The sequence below is a fragment of the Neoarius graeffei genome, chromosome 14 (assembly GCF_027579695.1).
Source record: "Neoarius graeffei isolate fNeoGra1 chromosome 14, fNeoGra1.pri, whole genome shotgun sequence".
Taxonomy (NCBI): domain Eukaryota; kingdom Metazoa; phylum Chordata; class Actinopteri; order Siluriformes; family Ariidae; genus Neoarius; species Neoarius graeffei.
Genome location: NC_083582.1, coordinates 12,328,673 through 12,345,165, shown reverse-complemented (window position 1 = coordinate 12,345,165; position 16,493 = coordinate 12,328,673). Strand labels below are relative to the sequence as shown.

General features: G+C 41.0%; 1 protein-coding gene across 3 annotated transcripts; it reads left to right on the top strand.

The window, feature by feature from the left end:
- The first annotated feature begins 593 nt into the window (after positions 1–593).
- Positions 594–15,795, top strand: LOC132897977 (7-methylguanosine phosphate-specific 5'-nucleotidase-like). 3 transcript variants are annotated; one of them, XR_009656431.1, is made up of 10 exons: positions 596–748; positions 4,754–4,852; positions 5,154–5,223; positions 5,303–5,349; positions 5,868–5,953; positions 6,038–6,127; positions 6,218–6,380; positions 6,469–6,663; positions 14,645–14,790; positions 14,987–15,064. XR_009656431.1 is itself a non-coding variant. In XM_060939295.1 (9 exons), the coding sequence occupies exons 1-9, from the start codon at positions 746–748 to the stop codon at positions 15,095–15,097; spliced, it is 864 nt and encodes a 287-aa protein (XP_060795278.1). In that variant the 5' UTR covers positions 596–745; the 3' UTR covers positions 15,098–15,795. The 3 variants fall into 3 exon arrangements, 1 of the variants encoding a protein (XP_060795278.1); XR_009656430.1 differs by having other exon boundaries at positions 594–748; positions 6,469–14,790; XM_060939295.1 differs by lacking the exon at positions 14,645–14,790 and having other exon boundaries at positions 14,987–15,795.
- The last annotated feature ends 698 nt before the right edge of the window (positions 15,796–16,493 follow it).

The following is a 16,493-nucleotide window of genomic DNA, read 5'->3' as shown; positions in this document are numbered from 1 at the left end:
CAGGTTTTTGTGTTACACCTAGATAATCATTATAAATAACCGCAATGCCTCCTCCTCTGCCAGTTTGACGAGGCTGGTGTATATAACTGTATCCAGGAGGACTCGCTTCATTTAATGCTATATATTCATTTGGCTTAATCCATGTTTCAGATTCACAGAATGGTTGTCTGTGCTGTGTCAGCCCTGTGATGACCTGGCGACTTGTCCAGGGTGTACCCCACCTTTCGCCCGTAGTCAGCTGGGATAGGCTCCAGCTTGCCTGCGACCCTGTAGAACAGGATAAAGCGGCTAGAGATAATGAGATGAGAAATACGAAACGGTGAGAAGGGAACTGAGACTGAACCTTGAAAAACTTAAGTTAAATTTGGATTTGCAGGACCTTTTACAAAGAAGCTCTTGAGAGAAAAGTTATTTATTTTTGGTTCAGTATTTCAGAAGAGTGAAATTGATGGAGAAAATGTATTATTATTATTTTTATTTTTTAAAGACAAGCTATAGCCCATCTACACTCCATACCAGTTGGTGGCGATATTGCACCAAAACGTTGTTTGCCAACAGCCATAAAACCCCAAGAAGAAGCTACCTATAAAGTGCTTTGAATCCGGATTCACTCGCTTTAGTTACTGTATGCATCAGCTTCCTTGTTAAAGTCTCAACTCTTTTCTTTTTCCTTTCTTCTCTCGTGTGGGAGAAAAAGTGATTTTCATCATTACAGACGAGGATAGTTCTGAATATTCTGTTGAAAATGGTAAGAGTTGTTGTTAGCAGTTTGATTAAATCTGCGCTAATTTAGTTTTTCCTCAATAATTCATCCGCATTTTCCCACCTGTATTCCGCGACTGGCGAGGAGGATAGTGGGCGGGGCTTGGTGGGGAAAAAAAAAAGATGCCTTCTATGAATTTAGGGAAAAACCTCCATTTTCATTGTGTGATTATTATTATTTCAGGGTTTTTTATTTTACATTTATTTTTTTAATATTGGCTTATTTTGATTTCCATTCGTGGGTTCTGGTTTGTTAAAGTCACAATCTAAATTAAGCTACTGATGTGATTTGAACTGAATTGTGCTTTATTGTAGTTTGTTGTGGTTATTAGTGATGGAAGCTCGATTTTGGGGTCAGTGTGTGAACGCTGGTGAACAGAAACACACTCAGGCTGGTTAATAATTCTCTTTTGGTGTTTATACACACCCTGTGTGTGTGTGTGTGTGCAGGTTTTTAACGTCCCCTGGATCTTTTCTTCTGTTCGCAGTGTCCTAACAGTCTTCCTCCGATGATAAAGTGTGAGGGCAGCTCTGCGTTCTGATTGGTCAGAAAGTGTTGATTAGTTCTTTGTAATAGCAGCTCTGACAGTAGTGCAGGTTTGTAGTAATGCGCTGGGGCTGATCTGTTTAAAAACAAGTGTGTGTGTGGGCTGGAGTTTTCTGTGAGGAGACATGATGCAAATATTTTAGTCCAGCTCTGATTGGTGAGTCGATCAGCCAATCACGTTCTTTCTCATGTTACACTTTTACCCCTTTTCCACCAAATCAGTTCCAGGGCTGGTTCGGAGCCGGTGCTGGTTCACAACTCGTTCAACTTGCGAGCCAGCTGAGAACCAGTTTGCTTTTCCATAGCTCGCGGTGCTAAGAGGAGACACGTCATTACGTCGCTGTATACGTCAGTTACATCGCTACATTTGCATAAACCTTGGCGCGAATATCAAAGCAACAACAATCAGGCCCGTAGCCAGCATTGTGGAGGGGGGGGATCTTTTTTCCCCAAAAGTGGACTTCATTTGGCCCCCTACTCCCGTACCCCCCAAATACACGAGCACACTTCAAATCTTCTAATTTAGACATTTTTTTATTCGTTATAAGTTCTCTGTTGTCTAACTTATTATTGTTATCTTCCTACAACTGTGCTGTGACTTCATTGTCTGTCTCTGTTGCTCATCTCAGTTGTCTGTTGTTGCTCTCCTTCATTGTCTGTCTCTGTTGTTGCTCTCCTTCATTGTCTGTCTGTTGTTGTCTGTCTCTGTTGCTCACTTCAGTTGTTGTTTATGGCATCAGAACACTCCTGATCTGCCCATGCTTTAGCATAAAAAACAACAATTTCTAATTGAGATAAATGTTTCAAGTAATCCTGAGATTGAAATAATATCGCACAGCCCTATAAGGACAATTGATTTAAAAATGCCCAAATGCAGCAACAGTGGGTGTTTTCACACACACTGGTCTGAACATTTTCATTTTTCAGCTAGGGCACACGTTTCTTTTCACTCTGATCCAAATGCCAAACCACTGACAGGGCGTCATGTTACCATGATGCCATGTTACCATGACGACTGAAAAACACGTGCTCTTAAAGTCTTGCATTTTACTGTCTTCACACCACACCACAGCTCCAATTTCCCAAGCTGAAAAAAAAAATAAAAGCAGCCCCAGGTCCGACGCTACTAGTACCTAGCCATCGAGCCACCTAACTCATCCCTGTGTGTGCGTGTCACTGACGGACGGGCTGACGCTACCCCCCACCCCCACTGATCACTCTGACAGATCGATCTACCACTACTGTTGTAAACAAAAGAAAAACAAAGTCCTGCACTCAGCAAAATATTGGCGCCATGTTCCAAAAAAGGACCAAAATGGGTACATTTTGGCCCTTTTTTGGAACATGGCGCCAATATTTTGGGACAAAGTAGCAGCAGATTTCTTGCGTTTTCTGTCTTTATCTTCTTTTATAGAGGGCTACTGCGTGACGTCACCGTACCACGAGATTGTGCTAGGGCGCCATATTGGAAGACCAAGTACATGCATACATACATACTCACAATATAAAACAAAGTACGAGCAAGAGTAAAGTGACACGATGGCTGATAATTCTGGTTATGTGAGCACATTACCAGCTGCAGAAAGAGCACGGTATGTGGAGAAACTGGCTGTGATTGATGGGTTTGACCCATATGATAAGACTCGGGGCAAGGGAGAGTGGATTTTTTTTTTTTTTTCATAATTTATTTTTAATTTACTACTTATCTGTTTTTATTTATATATATTTGAATTATTTGGACATGGGGAAAAACTATATTTAAAATCCAAAGAGGGATGGAGGGAGGAAAATTAAAACAAAAGAAAGAAATGAAATATAGAGTAGAGTATATTTGATAAAATTAAGGATGTTTTTATTCAGTAAACATTTAAAAAAATGTTCTACAACACTCTAGCCTAGTGACTTACCAGTAACAAAATAGACTTGAAGTATTCAGATCCGCTCTGCATAAAGCAGCTAAATCCTCTCTCTGTCTCCTGGCAGAAAGCTCCTTGGTTTGCTTGTGTCTCAATCACAGCTGGTATTCTGAAGAAAGACTTCTTTTCACCTTTCCCATCAGCTTTGTTGGAACACCCTAACACAACACAAGTTTACCATTGTAGGTTTTTGATGAACCAAGTGCCTCGTGGGTTTAAATTCCGCACGCTGCCGTTATTTCCCCCTAATCACGAGTTTGTTGGTCTTCCAATATGGCGCAGGGTTTGTTTACTTCCAGTTTCGGGTGACGTCAGTGAAAGGGGTCTAATGGGGGCATTACCGCCACCCACTGGATTGGGGTGTAAAGCAGTCTGAACAAATCGTGTAAACATAAACATAGGAGAAATGAACCCGTTTTTCTAACTCGTCCTCACTTAGTCTACTTTTCTTTTTTGATTAGTCTGGATTTGATATTGTAAATTTAAATGTGGCACGGTGGTGTAGTGGTTAGCGCTGTCGCCTCACAGCAAGAAGGTCCTGGGTTCGAGCCCCAGGGCCGGCGAGGGCCTTTCTGTGCAGAGTTTGCATGTTCTCCCCGTGTCCGTGTGGGTTTCCTCCGGGTGCTCCGGTTTCCCCACAGTCCAAAGACATGCAGGTTAGGTTAACTGGTGACTCTAAATTGACCCTAGGTGTGAATGTGAGTGTGAATGGTTGTCTGTGTCAGCCCTGTGATGACCTGGCGACTTGTCCAGGGTGTACCCCGCATTTCGCCCGTAGTCAGCTGGGATAGGCTCCAGCTCGCCTGCGACCCTGTAGAAGGATAAAGCGGCTAGAGATAATGAGATGAGAAATTTAAATGTGAATCAATGTATATTCATCGGACATGAACAAATGAATGAATCTTGAGTAATCTTGAGGGGCTTGTGTGTCGGGGGGGGATCGAACGATCCCTCCGATCCCCCCTGGCTACGGGCCAGGCAATAATAATGGATGACTTCGCGTTTGTACAGCTGCTGCTTCTCGTCGCTTAAAAATGGCGATCTTTCGCGGTCTTGTTATTGTTGTTGGTCTTAACAACTCCCCCCCCCCCCCCCCCCCCCCCCCGCTGACGTAAGCGGTTCTTTCCTCTGGCCCAGCAGAGAGTTGGTGCTAGCCTGGAACCGGTTTTTCTGGCCCCAGAGCCAGTTCTTTGTCAGTGGAAACAGAAAACCCGGTTCCAAACTAAGCACTGGCCCCGAACCAGCCCTGGAACTGCTTTGGTGGAAAAGGGGCGTTTGTCTCAAATTACAGACTACAGTTAGAACCTAATCAGGGTCATCCAGCTCACTTTCATTCCTGTTGTACATCGTGTATGTCCCGTCAGCACTGTGTCTGTCTACCGGTGTGTTACTCCTTGGGTCCAGGAGAAATCTTATTTCCTCTCACTGTTTACTGCACACTGTGTATAGTTGTGAGGACGAATAAGATTTGCTTGACTCATTAAAATAAGTTTAATAAAAGAGTTAAATATTTTTTTTTCTTTTTCAGATTCCGGAGCTGAAGAAAGCCTCAGTGTGTGTGAGATACAGAGGACAAGTGGAAACCATCATCAACAACATGCAGAGAGCAGGACCTGATGCCCTGCAGGTACACACACACGCGCACACACACACACACACACACGATCTGATGCATTCCTGATCTCAGGTCTGTGTGGGTTTCCTGTCTAGTTTCCTCCCAAAAATATGCATCTAGGAGGATTGGCTGTGCTAAATTACTCCTAGATGTGAAAGGGAGTGTGAATCTCATTCTCATCTCATTATCTCTAGCCGCTTTATCCTGTTCTACAGGGTCGCAGGCAAGCTGGAGCCTATCCCAGCTGACTACGGGCGAAAGGAGGGAGTGTGAATGTGTGTGATAATTTTAAGGGGTGTGTGTGTCTATGTAGGTGATCTCTGACTTCGACATGACACTCACCAGGTTTGCTCACAATGGGATACGCTGCCCTACTACACACAGTGAGTATACACACACACAGAACAGCATGAGAGTTGCTGATATATAACTTTTTAAATTTATTTATTTACCCCTCCACAGGTGTTCTTTTCAGGAGCACACTTGTTAGTGAGGACTGTAAATCGAAGGTAAACCACCATCAGTGTTCATGAGGATAAAATTTGACATACAAAATGTTTAAAAAGTTAAACGAGAAAAGCAGATTGAAGTGGAATCGGACACGCTGTATGTAGTGCTGTTCAAGGAAATTAATCCCTGATGTTCAGTTACTTTTATTCAGCAGTGCTGTAGTGTAATGGAATATAGTCATTATAGTGATGAGTCTGATTAATCACTTGATCATGTAACTGGATCATGCAGAATGTTTTCAGATCTACAGAGGATGGGTTTGGGGTTAAAAGTAAAAAAAATAAAGTTTCACTAAAACAATGATGAAATGTGTTTGATGTGATTTATTAGAATTGGTGGATTGGGGGGAAAAAATATTGTGCCACAATTGTAAAGGAACTGGACGTATTTTTGTATTTGTTTATTTGTTTGATTATTTAATCAATTTAATATTTTATCCCTGACCTCATAATGTTTGATACCCATTTCCCATTACTGTACGATATACTTCTACCCCCCCACCTAATGTTTTATCCAGCTATCGGATTTGGTGGCTCATTATTATCGTATTGAGATCGACAGCTCAATGTCGGTGGAGGAGAAAATTCCCCACATGGTGGAATGGTCAGTGATCACACCAACATTAACACACTAATTCATTCTAATTCTGCTTTTAGCATTATTTTATGCTTTATTCCATTACGTCAGGTGGACACGAGTTCATGATTTGATCATCCAACAACGAATCAGGAAAGACCAGCTGGCTCAGGCTGTGAAGGAATCGGGTGCCATGTTGAGGTGATTTCCCACAATGCATCATGCTTCATATACTTCTGTTAGTACACTTCTCTGTGTGTTCTTGTGCGGACTGTGTGTGTGTCCTGTTAGAGAGGGGTATGGGTCTTTCTTTGACATGCTGAACCAGAACTCGGTCCCTCTGCTGATCTTCTCAGCCGGAGTTGGAGATACTTTAGAGGGAGTGATCACTGAACATGGCGTCTTCCACCCGAACGTGCAAATCTTTTCCAACTACATGGACTACGACCAACACGTAATCTTCCTTCAGCTCTTATTTATGACTGAAACTAATATTTAAAGGCATGATTTCTGTCTTTATTAAACGTGTGTGTGTGTGTCAGGGTGTGGTGTGTGCATTTAAAGGCGAGTTGATCCACGTATTTAATAAAAAAGAGGGAGCATTACAGAACACACACCAGTTCGCACATGATCGCACCAATGTGCTGCTGCTAGGGGATTCACTGGGAGACCTGAACATGGCTGATGGAGTGCAGGACCTCCACAACATCCTTCGCATCGGCTACCTCAACGACAAGGTGACCCCTCCACAAGACGCCCACAGATCCACCCCAAAAAACACACAATTATATCAGAGTTTATTTCTCAAAACCCATAATATCATGAATAGTATTATCATGCTTTTTAACTGTTCATATACAGTTGGGAAAAAGAAATGGCACCCTCCTTTCTATTCAAGTCTCTTTTTATTTATCGCCTCAGCAATTGTGTGGTCCTCATCAATTTCTATAAACAAATAACCTCGGCTTATCTGACAAAAAAAAAACACGCACACAACAGATATGTAGTAACTTTTTTTTTTTTTTTTTCCCACAAAAATTAAACCAACATTCAGAAACCAGATATGAAAAAATAAGTACACCCTTCCAACTTCTACAATCATTAAGAGAGTAATTAGCAGTCAGGTGTTACTAATGAAATTCACACAGTTTAGTTAATCAGGAAGAGCTGACAAAAAGACAGGAGGCTGAACTGGAGGTAGCAGAGTTGAAGATGTTCAGATTTTCACTGGGTGTGACAAAGTTGAATAAGATTAGAAATGAGTATATTAGAGGGACAGGACATGTAGAATGGCTTGGAGACCAAGTGAGTTTGAGATGGTTTGGACATGTACAGAGGAGAGATCCAGGGTATACTGGGAAAAGAATGCTGGAGATGGAGTTGCCAGGTAGAAGGAAAAGAGGAAGAGTAAAGATGAGATGTATGGATGTGGTGAAGGAGGACATGAGGATGGTTGGTCTGTCAGAAGACGGTACAGAGGACAAGAGGAGATGGAGGGACGTTATCCGCTGTGGTGACCCCTAAAGGCCTGGTCCCATAATATCAATAACTATAAATAAATCAGTCCCCTGCAGTTTGTGGTTGTTGGTCATACCAGACCAATAATTATACCTATAGCCCAGGCCTGGGTTTATCTGTATTGCTGAGATTGCTTCTGGAGCGATTTTTCCAGGCCTGGACCTGATCCGATAAAACATCTGACCAATCAGGTAATTGTTTACATTTGACGTTGTCTGACCATTTGCTATCTTCCCCAGGCATCTTTGTACATCCTTGTTGCATCATGAAGTCATTGAACACGGATTCACAGAAAATAAAAATTAATACAAAGCACGAATCTTTTATTCATGGATGTGGTTTTCCATGAAATATCAGTAGTAAATTAATAAACATATAAAATCAGAAGATATTTAAATTGTGAACTTCAGCAGTCCAAACATTTGTTTTAGACTACTTAATTTTTTATCCATGATACATCTTCCGTATGAAATCCATAACCAATCTGTAATATACTGAAATGTCCATGACCAATCTGTAAATTATTAGCATCCATGATGCATCTGTATTAAAATCTGTAACCATTCCGTACTTTATCCTTTTTTTTTTTTTATTATATTTCTGTAGTCCGTTATCTATCTATATTTTGTCAACCATCGGAGTATGTGCATGGGTTGTTTGTTTTTTGAAGTCCAAGCTATACAGTATGACCTGGAATAATGTGCTTCCATGACTATTCCTAAGTTGCATGCATTTATTTACCTGAGTGGCAGGACCAACCAGTATTGTAGTCGGAATTATAATTGTGGTGTGACTGCTTCAGACTGGAACTAGATTCAGGCAGAGGTATAGCCATAGTTGTAGTTATAGGCAGAGGTGGGACAAAGTCACTAATGTGCAAGTCACAAGTAAGTCTCAAGTCCTACCACTCAAGTCCGAGTCAAGTCACAAGTCAAGGCACTTTTGACCAAGTCAAGTCCAAGTCCTACCCAAGCCAAGTCGAGTCCAAGTCTCATTTTTTTCCAAGTCCCTAACAAGTCACCATTTATTCTACAGGCAATCAACACATTTTTGATCACAAATGTATTACCTCTCTACACTGCAGTGTATGTCCTCCTTTGCCAGTCACCTTGGATAAAAATGTCTGCTAAATGTAATGTAATGTCAATGATTCATAGAGGCAGCACAAGTAACTACAGTACACCCATTCTTTTCCATTTTAAAATGTTTGAGCTTGTGCCCCAAGACAATCAAAGAATCTCAGAGGAGACAATGATTAGTTAGTTAACGTTAGTAAAGCATCCTAAATTTTCAGTGAGTTTAGTTTGAGTGAGTCAGTGTACATCTGAGGCTAAGGGTGTGAGAATGAGTGAAGGTATGACCATTTCCTTAAATTTTTTATTGGAAAATTAGTGAGAAATTAAAACAAAATTCTAAACAAAACTAGTACTGGTACTGTGTAACAAATCATTTTCTTTTCATTTCATTCATGTCATTTTTCACATAAAAATGCTTTTCATGTGCATTTTAAGACATGAAACTCAAAGTCCAAGCTAACAGATGATCTGTGTACTTTTAGAATCAAAGAATGGTTTTCCTTCTGAAGTTAGGCACTGTCCCAACATACAACATGACATGCCTTTAACACAATACAATGTGACTTGAGTACGTTTGTGTGTGTGAGAGAGACCAACTAACTGACAAAAAATTCCGGAAATATCTGTTCTCCACTACTGAGAGAGGGATGTTGCATCCAATGACCAAATCTGTTAGTACTGAATTTGTGATGGCTTTTTGTTGTGGGTGGGTAGCATTGTACTGTCTATGTTTTGCAGTAAGGAATCCAGAAATGGACGGCTGCTCTGTCTCACTTGGGATGATCTTGTTCTTCAGATATTCTGCAAATCTAAACAAGGAAAAAAAAATGTAAAATTAGTAGGCCTACTTGTTTTCTGTTTTTAATCATGTAGACATTAACATGTTTTTATCATTTTCAATATCAAAGTCTGAGTTCATTTAATCTGAACATATTTGTTTATACACAGTATAATGTTTAATACAAGCCAGCCAGGATGTTCCCTTAAGCAGTTTAGCTAGACCACAATGCATTCACTAAACACTCGCTAAAATACCGGTAGCCTCAGTAAACACAGAACGTTGTGACGATGTAGCCAGAATCAGAGTCCTCTAGGGCTCTGGCCAGAATGTGAGAATGAAGCCCTGGCAACATTCTAGAGAGCCGTATAATAAAGTAGAATAAACAGTTGTTGTGAATTTCAGAATGTTCAGCGGAATCCTCCAGATCCAAGTTGCGTGCTTTTGGCGAATTTGGTTTCTCGCCAGAGACTAATAAATGCACTGGTAAAGCCACGCTATGCAGAGGCATTGTGTGCCCTGTCGTTTGGGTAAAAGACTGTGGGATAATGCCTCGCGTCGGAGTAGGCTACACTCCAATCTGTCGGGATGTACTGCGCTATAAAACGTCAGCTGAGCTTACATTTTACATAGCCCAAATGGCCCATTATTCACATTGCCTACATGACACCAGAGAGAGGAAGAGAATAGAATTGAATGTCTCTGATGACGCGTAATCCCAGCACTAATAACACACATCGCACAGCGTCCACGACTTGGTGCAGTACGTAGCAAACAGTTAAACGCCTGGTTTAACTTGCATTGCTAGTCATCTCGTCTCAGTGGTTTAAATGCCTTCATGACAAGCACTGACTTTCCCATTGCAAAGAGCGAACTTCTGTTTTACATACTTAGTTTGCAGCCTGGGTAACTGTTTATTTGATTTAAGTTTTATCCTTTGCTGTCCGGTTCTTATCATAAGTCTGTGTCGTTCTGACCAGAGCCTTTATAACAATCTTGTAAATGTTCTCTGCTCTGACCAAATCACCACCTTCTGGCTATGCCTTCCCAATGTGTGTTAACTGGTAGCCTAGCCCACATAATCTAACACTAGACTGAACACAAAAGCAATCCAATAAAAAAATCTACTTCACTATTTTATATTCAGCAAAGCAAAACAAATCCTTGACAGCGTTAATACATTAACACATTCCACTTCTAGCCACCAACTAGCCTGTACAGATTCTTGCTAGCTGGCTTTGTTACTTACTTGTCCTTATGCAGCCTCAGGTGACGAGCGAAGTTTGATGTGGTTGACTGGCTGTCCGAAATTGTGGCTCCACATGTTCTGCACGTAGCAATGCGTTTGCCATCTGTATTGGAGTATTCTTTAAATCCAAAGGAAATTACGCGGGGAATCATGTTTTTATCTGTCCGTTCATCATTCAGCGTCCTCGTTGCCCATCACCGTTTGGTTTTTCATTTGAACCAGTTGAAGTGCTTGAGCAGGGCTGGAGTGGGCCCTGTTTTCACTCCGGGAGTTTAATTCACATTCAGGCCACTTTGAAATGGAGGAAGAATTTGAGTACATTAAAAAAGATAAAACAAATAACTGTTCTTTCACAATGCTTTTTATTTGGTTTAAATTCAGGTAGTGACAATGTATGTTGTTCGTCGTTCTCTGCATTACTTTAGGGTTAATAAAACTTCCATTACGCGGTAGTTTAATGACCACAAACGTAATGCAGAGACCGACGAACGATTTCATCTAGTATGAGACGGGGCTCCACTTAAAATCGGATGGTGTGTGGCCGCGTGTCTAATCCGCATATACATTTATCTGTGTCACCAACATGTCCCAAAGTTCCTTAGTGAAAATATTTGAAAACACATCCAAAGGACATGCATCTTCAGAAATCGGCATCTTCGGCCTGGGTATGGGAATGAACTTTTCTGTCGGGGGCGAAATCCAGCTGACCGCCACTCCAAATAGCAAAGCAGCGAGTATGGCTGATTGTTTCGCGTTATTTAAGACGAATTACACAACACATTTTTAGTCACATAGTCTTAAAATAACGAAAGCACCCATCTCGCGTGCATTTGAACCAATGCTTGTGCATTACATGCCGCATACGCCTCGAAAATAATGGCAAATCAACAATGCTGGGTACTCAGCAACTGGCAGATAAAGCGTGAGGGCGCATTAGGCAACTCAAAAATGGTTAAATGAAATGTAGGCTAAAGCAAGTGTTCAATTCTGCTTAGAATATTGGCATACGCCTCTTCTAAGTTATATATTTAACAACAATTATTTAACATCAAATATGACTTCTAGGCCTATGTGTTCATAACCACAATGTGCGCGCGCCTGTGGAAATGCACGGTGTGACAGCGAGATGAAATAGGCTGGATGAGGAAATAACGCGCAACAGCACATTTGGGACCTGTTCATCTAAAACTGTTAATAACTGGGATGTAAAGCAATGTCCGGTTCTTCTTAGAATTAAGACATGCACCACATCTATACCGTGTAAATTGCGAGATTTCACATGACCTCAAAAAGCTGAATTGACATCGCAAACTATCGACACATTATAGGCCTAGCATAGACTGATAAAATCGACAAACAGGGTTATCATACTCCATATCTTTCGTAACCTACCAGCTGGTCTTGAGAACATATCTGTCAATTTGGCACATTTTGCTGCCACCTTTTTTAAGCTTCGCGCTTTCGGTTCCACCTGGCCTCTTCCTGCCCTCCATCACTGACGCGCGCTGTTTCGCGCCAATGTTGTTTAAGTTCCCCGCAATACAGAGGAGGAGTCTTGGACCAAACCAACTGCAATAGAGGGGAGGGGAGAATTTCCTTATTTGGTAGCGCCTATTTAATCTGCTGCGATGCTGTCGGCGTCTGGGCTGCCATGTGAAAATGCAGAGTGCAGTTGAATTGATGATTAATGCAAGAGTAAGATCAGTGACCAAAATTAGTGAAAATTATTTTCCCCATGCTCCAAGCAGGCCACCATTGATGGTTTGGGCTGGGGATGGTCCCGGCTAAATATAGGGCCACCCCGGCATTGTGCTTGAGTGACACCTAGTGCTAGTGGATTGAGCTGCCGTAGCCTAGGACAAGGAGCTACACCGCATTCAAATAATAACGAGTGTACTTGGATTCAAAATCGGGGGGGGGGGGGAAGAATATTTATACCTGATACGCCAAGTCATTGCAAGCTAAAACTGTCAAGTCCAAGTCAAGTCTCGAGTCAACAGCGTGCAAGTCCGAGTCGAGTTGCAAGTCATTCCTCATCTAGGGATTTCAAGTCTCAAGTCATCAAAATGATGACTCGAGTCTGACTCGAGTCCAAGTCACATGACTCGAGTCCACATGTCTGGTTATAGGTATAGTTATTGGTATTGTAGGACTTGGTCTTAATGGTAACAGCCAAAAGTTGTTGTTAATCGTCAAGAAATGTGACCGCACTCAGGTGTGTCTCTACATCATGCCAAGAAGAAAGGACACCAGTCTTGACTTCAGCGAAGTAGTTGTTGCTACTCTTCAATCTGGGAAGGGTCATAAGGCCATCTCCAAATAAAAGGCATCCCAGCAAATTCAGTCCAAGGTCAGACCATTTAATGCTTGGAGATATAAAGAAAGACACGAGCTACATCATGTGACCTGCAGGCCACTTAAGCCAGCGTTGTAGTCAAGTCACTAAACCTAGAGTCCGAGTCCAGTCTCAAATCCCCAGTGTTCAAGTCCAAGTCATTAAAGAAAATTTCGAGTGGAGTCCAAGTCCATTATTGATCCGAGTCAAGTCCAAGAACAAGACTCCAACCGCACCATTTGATGGTGGCAGTTGCCTTTAGGTGAAAGCATCTCTGCTAGTGTGTTGGACTAACGTTGCTGCTTGACTGCCCCATTTTAGTTATTAGGCTAAAGATAAAAAGCTTCATCACTCAGCAAGCCCTGCCCACTATCGACAGGGCAAATAACAGAGAGGGTTAACACTAGCTAGGTCATTGATCAGCAAGCCCTGCCCACTATCAACAAGGCAATGAACATAGTGTCGCTTATCTGGGTGGAGTCTTGCCAAATGATGATTAAAGTTCGAGGTTGTCCCTATCGTCTCCTCGATAGTTCTTCTACATATGGAACACATAGCAGTGTATTCCCCACCCCATGCACGAGAAGTCTGTATAAGCAAAGTGGACAATCCTAGGGGTGTTCTGTCCAGGCATTTAGCACCATTAACGTTAAGTTTGTTCCTGAGCATGACACATGAACAGATGAATGTGCATTCTCTTTGTCAGGGAATGTGAAGTATTCTGTCAGAGGTGGTTTGGAGATGGATGTACAGTACATGCAGAAGATGTTTATTAATACAAGTGAAGAGAGGTAAACAATCCAGAATGGCAGGCAAAATCGTAAAACGGTGTAATAGGTTGAGCGAGGCACAAACGGGCTATTGTGGGCTAGGCAGAATCAAAGTTGCAAAACAGGAAAATAAATAAGGCTCGGTAATGTCAGCAATGCAGCTCAATACTTTGCAACACAAGTGTGCTTTCACAGTCTTTATATAGGCACGCTGATTGCACCTTAATTCTGTATAGGTGCGAGTTGTTTACGGCATGTGAGAGTTCACTTGGCGTGCGCACTGTCCAGAACACACCTGAGAGTCCATCTAATGCATGCTCCAAGGCACGCAGGTTTGACATTCTTGCAATGAAATTAGTACAAAAATTAATGTAGATATAAGTATCTTGTGCTGAATTATTATGGCATATTACAAAAAATAGACACAAATCAGAGTCCTCGTCTCCAATTTATGAGTCCGAATGCAGTTAATGTACGAGTTTGAGTCCAATTCATCAATGCTCGAGTCCAAGTCCAGTCACAAGCCCTTAAAATTAGGGTACAAGTTGGACTCGAGTACTACAAGTCTGCTATAAGCACATTAAATGTTAACGTTCATGATGGCACAGTCAGAAAAACACTGAACAAGTATGACTTTCACAGAAAGATGGTTAGGAAAACGTCCCTTCTCTCCAAAAAGAATATATAGCGTGACTTAGGTTTGTAAAATTGCATCTGAAGGGAAAAAGGGGGGGAAACAAGATCTGGAACAATATCCTTTGGATTGATGAGAATAAGTTGGAGATGTTTGGTCATCATGCACAGCACCATATTTGGAGGAAAACCAAACACAGGATATCACCCCAAACGTCTCAAACTCTGAAGGGGTGATGTTTATGGTTTTGGGTTGTGCAGTCACAAGACCAAAGAATCATGCAGTCACTGAGACAATGATAAACTTTTCTTTATAGCAGAATATTCTTGAAACAAATCTGAGGTCCTCTGTCCAGCAGCTTTAGGTCATACAACTGGACAATGATCCTAGGTACACTAGCAAATTAGCATCTGTGGCTAAAGAAGACAAACAATGAAGGTGTTGGAATGGCCAAATCAATATTCACACCTCAAGCCCATTGTGATGCTGCAGCAGGATTTTCAGGTGTGTATGAACAAATGCATACAAACATCAATCAGCTGAAGCAAAGAAGGAGAGTGGGCCAAAATTCTCCAAAATGATGCGAGAGATTGATAAACTCCTACAGAAAATATTTTACTTCAAGTTGTTATAGATCGTTTTACTTTGTTTTATACAGTATATAACATTTACCATATTGCTTTTATTATGACATTTACAGGTCGAGGAGAGGAGAGAGGCGTTCGTCAGCTCTTATGACATCGTGCTGGAGAAGGACGAGACGCTAGACATCCCAAACGCAATTCTTAAATACATCACAGCGGGGAAATGAGGCCTCGTGACTGTCGGAATGGTCACCCAGCCAATCAGGATTAAGCTGAGGGTCAAAGATCAGCAGAAAAAAGGGACCGTGATTTCGATCAGCTCATTTTTCATACGATTTATCAGAGTGGGTTCATAATTTTCACATTTTGAAATGACTTCATGCACCAACTCCTGATTTTAAAATGTTTTTTTAATCAAAACCTCTGTAATAATTTGCCTTTTCTTAGATTTAAAATTTTTATGAAATGTTGTCAGTTTCTCTCAAATACTGAGGTTTTAATATCTTAATTTTAGATATTTTAGGTCCGACATTAAAACGCCCATCTGTAGTTTAACAGCATAACGTACAGAATATAAAAATCCTTTCAGCATCTTCAGTGTTCATCGGTTATAATTTTAGTGGGTTTTTCCTCCCTTTGTAATCTTTTAAAAAGATTTAAATATTTAAACTGTCCAAACGGCATTTTACCTCCTTGAACAGTTACACTTTACACGTATAAGCTCAAAATTTTCCTAAATGAAAACATTTAGGAAATATTGCTGTTTTCATTAAAACAGCAATTGCATATTGCTGTTTTAATGAAAATTCAATCTTAATGTTGAAAAAGGGACCACCTGAATATTTTGTGCACAAAAACCCCAAGAATTCTGTAAATTATGTTCTTTTATATTTAAAAAAAAAAAAACTTGCATATTGTCAAGAGTGTAAAAGATGTTCTCCATCTCCGTATGTTCCTGTACTGTACAAATGTTATAACGCTATCAGAATGAGTAAATAAGAATTCCCCCCCTTTCAATTTTGACTAAAGCCCAAGTCCTCTGTGTTTATGACCTCAGTTATATTGCCATTTTATTTATTTGTTCCAGTGTGAATGGATGGATGTGGCATTAACACGCTTTAGCTTGTTCTGTGCCCTCTGCTGGCTGACCGGTGAACTGCAACTACAGTAACATCTCAGATTTTAGATACCAGATTTACAACAAAGGTAATTTTAATTTAAAAAAAAAAAAAAACTCTGCATGGTTTATACTATGAACATTTTTCAGTTCACACAACACTTAATACAAAATGAAAAAATGAATGTCTTAAGTCTTTTCATGTGTATGGAATGAAGACAGAAGGCCAACATTTTCTTGTGTAAAAATAAAACATTAAAAACAGTGCAAGTACACTCTCGTTGCTGATGTTTGTTTGTTTTTTAAAAGACAAAATCCTGAGTGGTTTTCATCTCTGAAGGGCATTGTTTAGTGTGTGCACATGTGAGAATAAAATTTCAGGCTGTATTTCTTGTCGAGATTCTCTCACAGTTCTTCATGTGGAATCTTTTCTTTCTCACGGTCTTCCTCTACTTTGAGTTTCAGTTCATCGGCTGTAATTCGTCCGTCTCCGTTCCGGTCCTGGT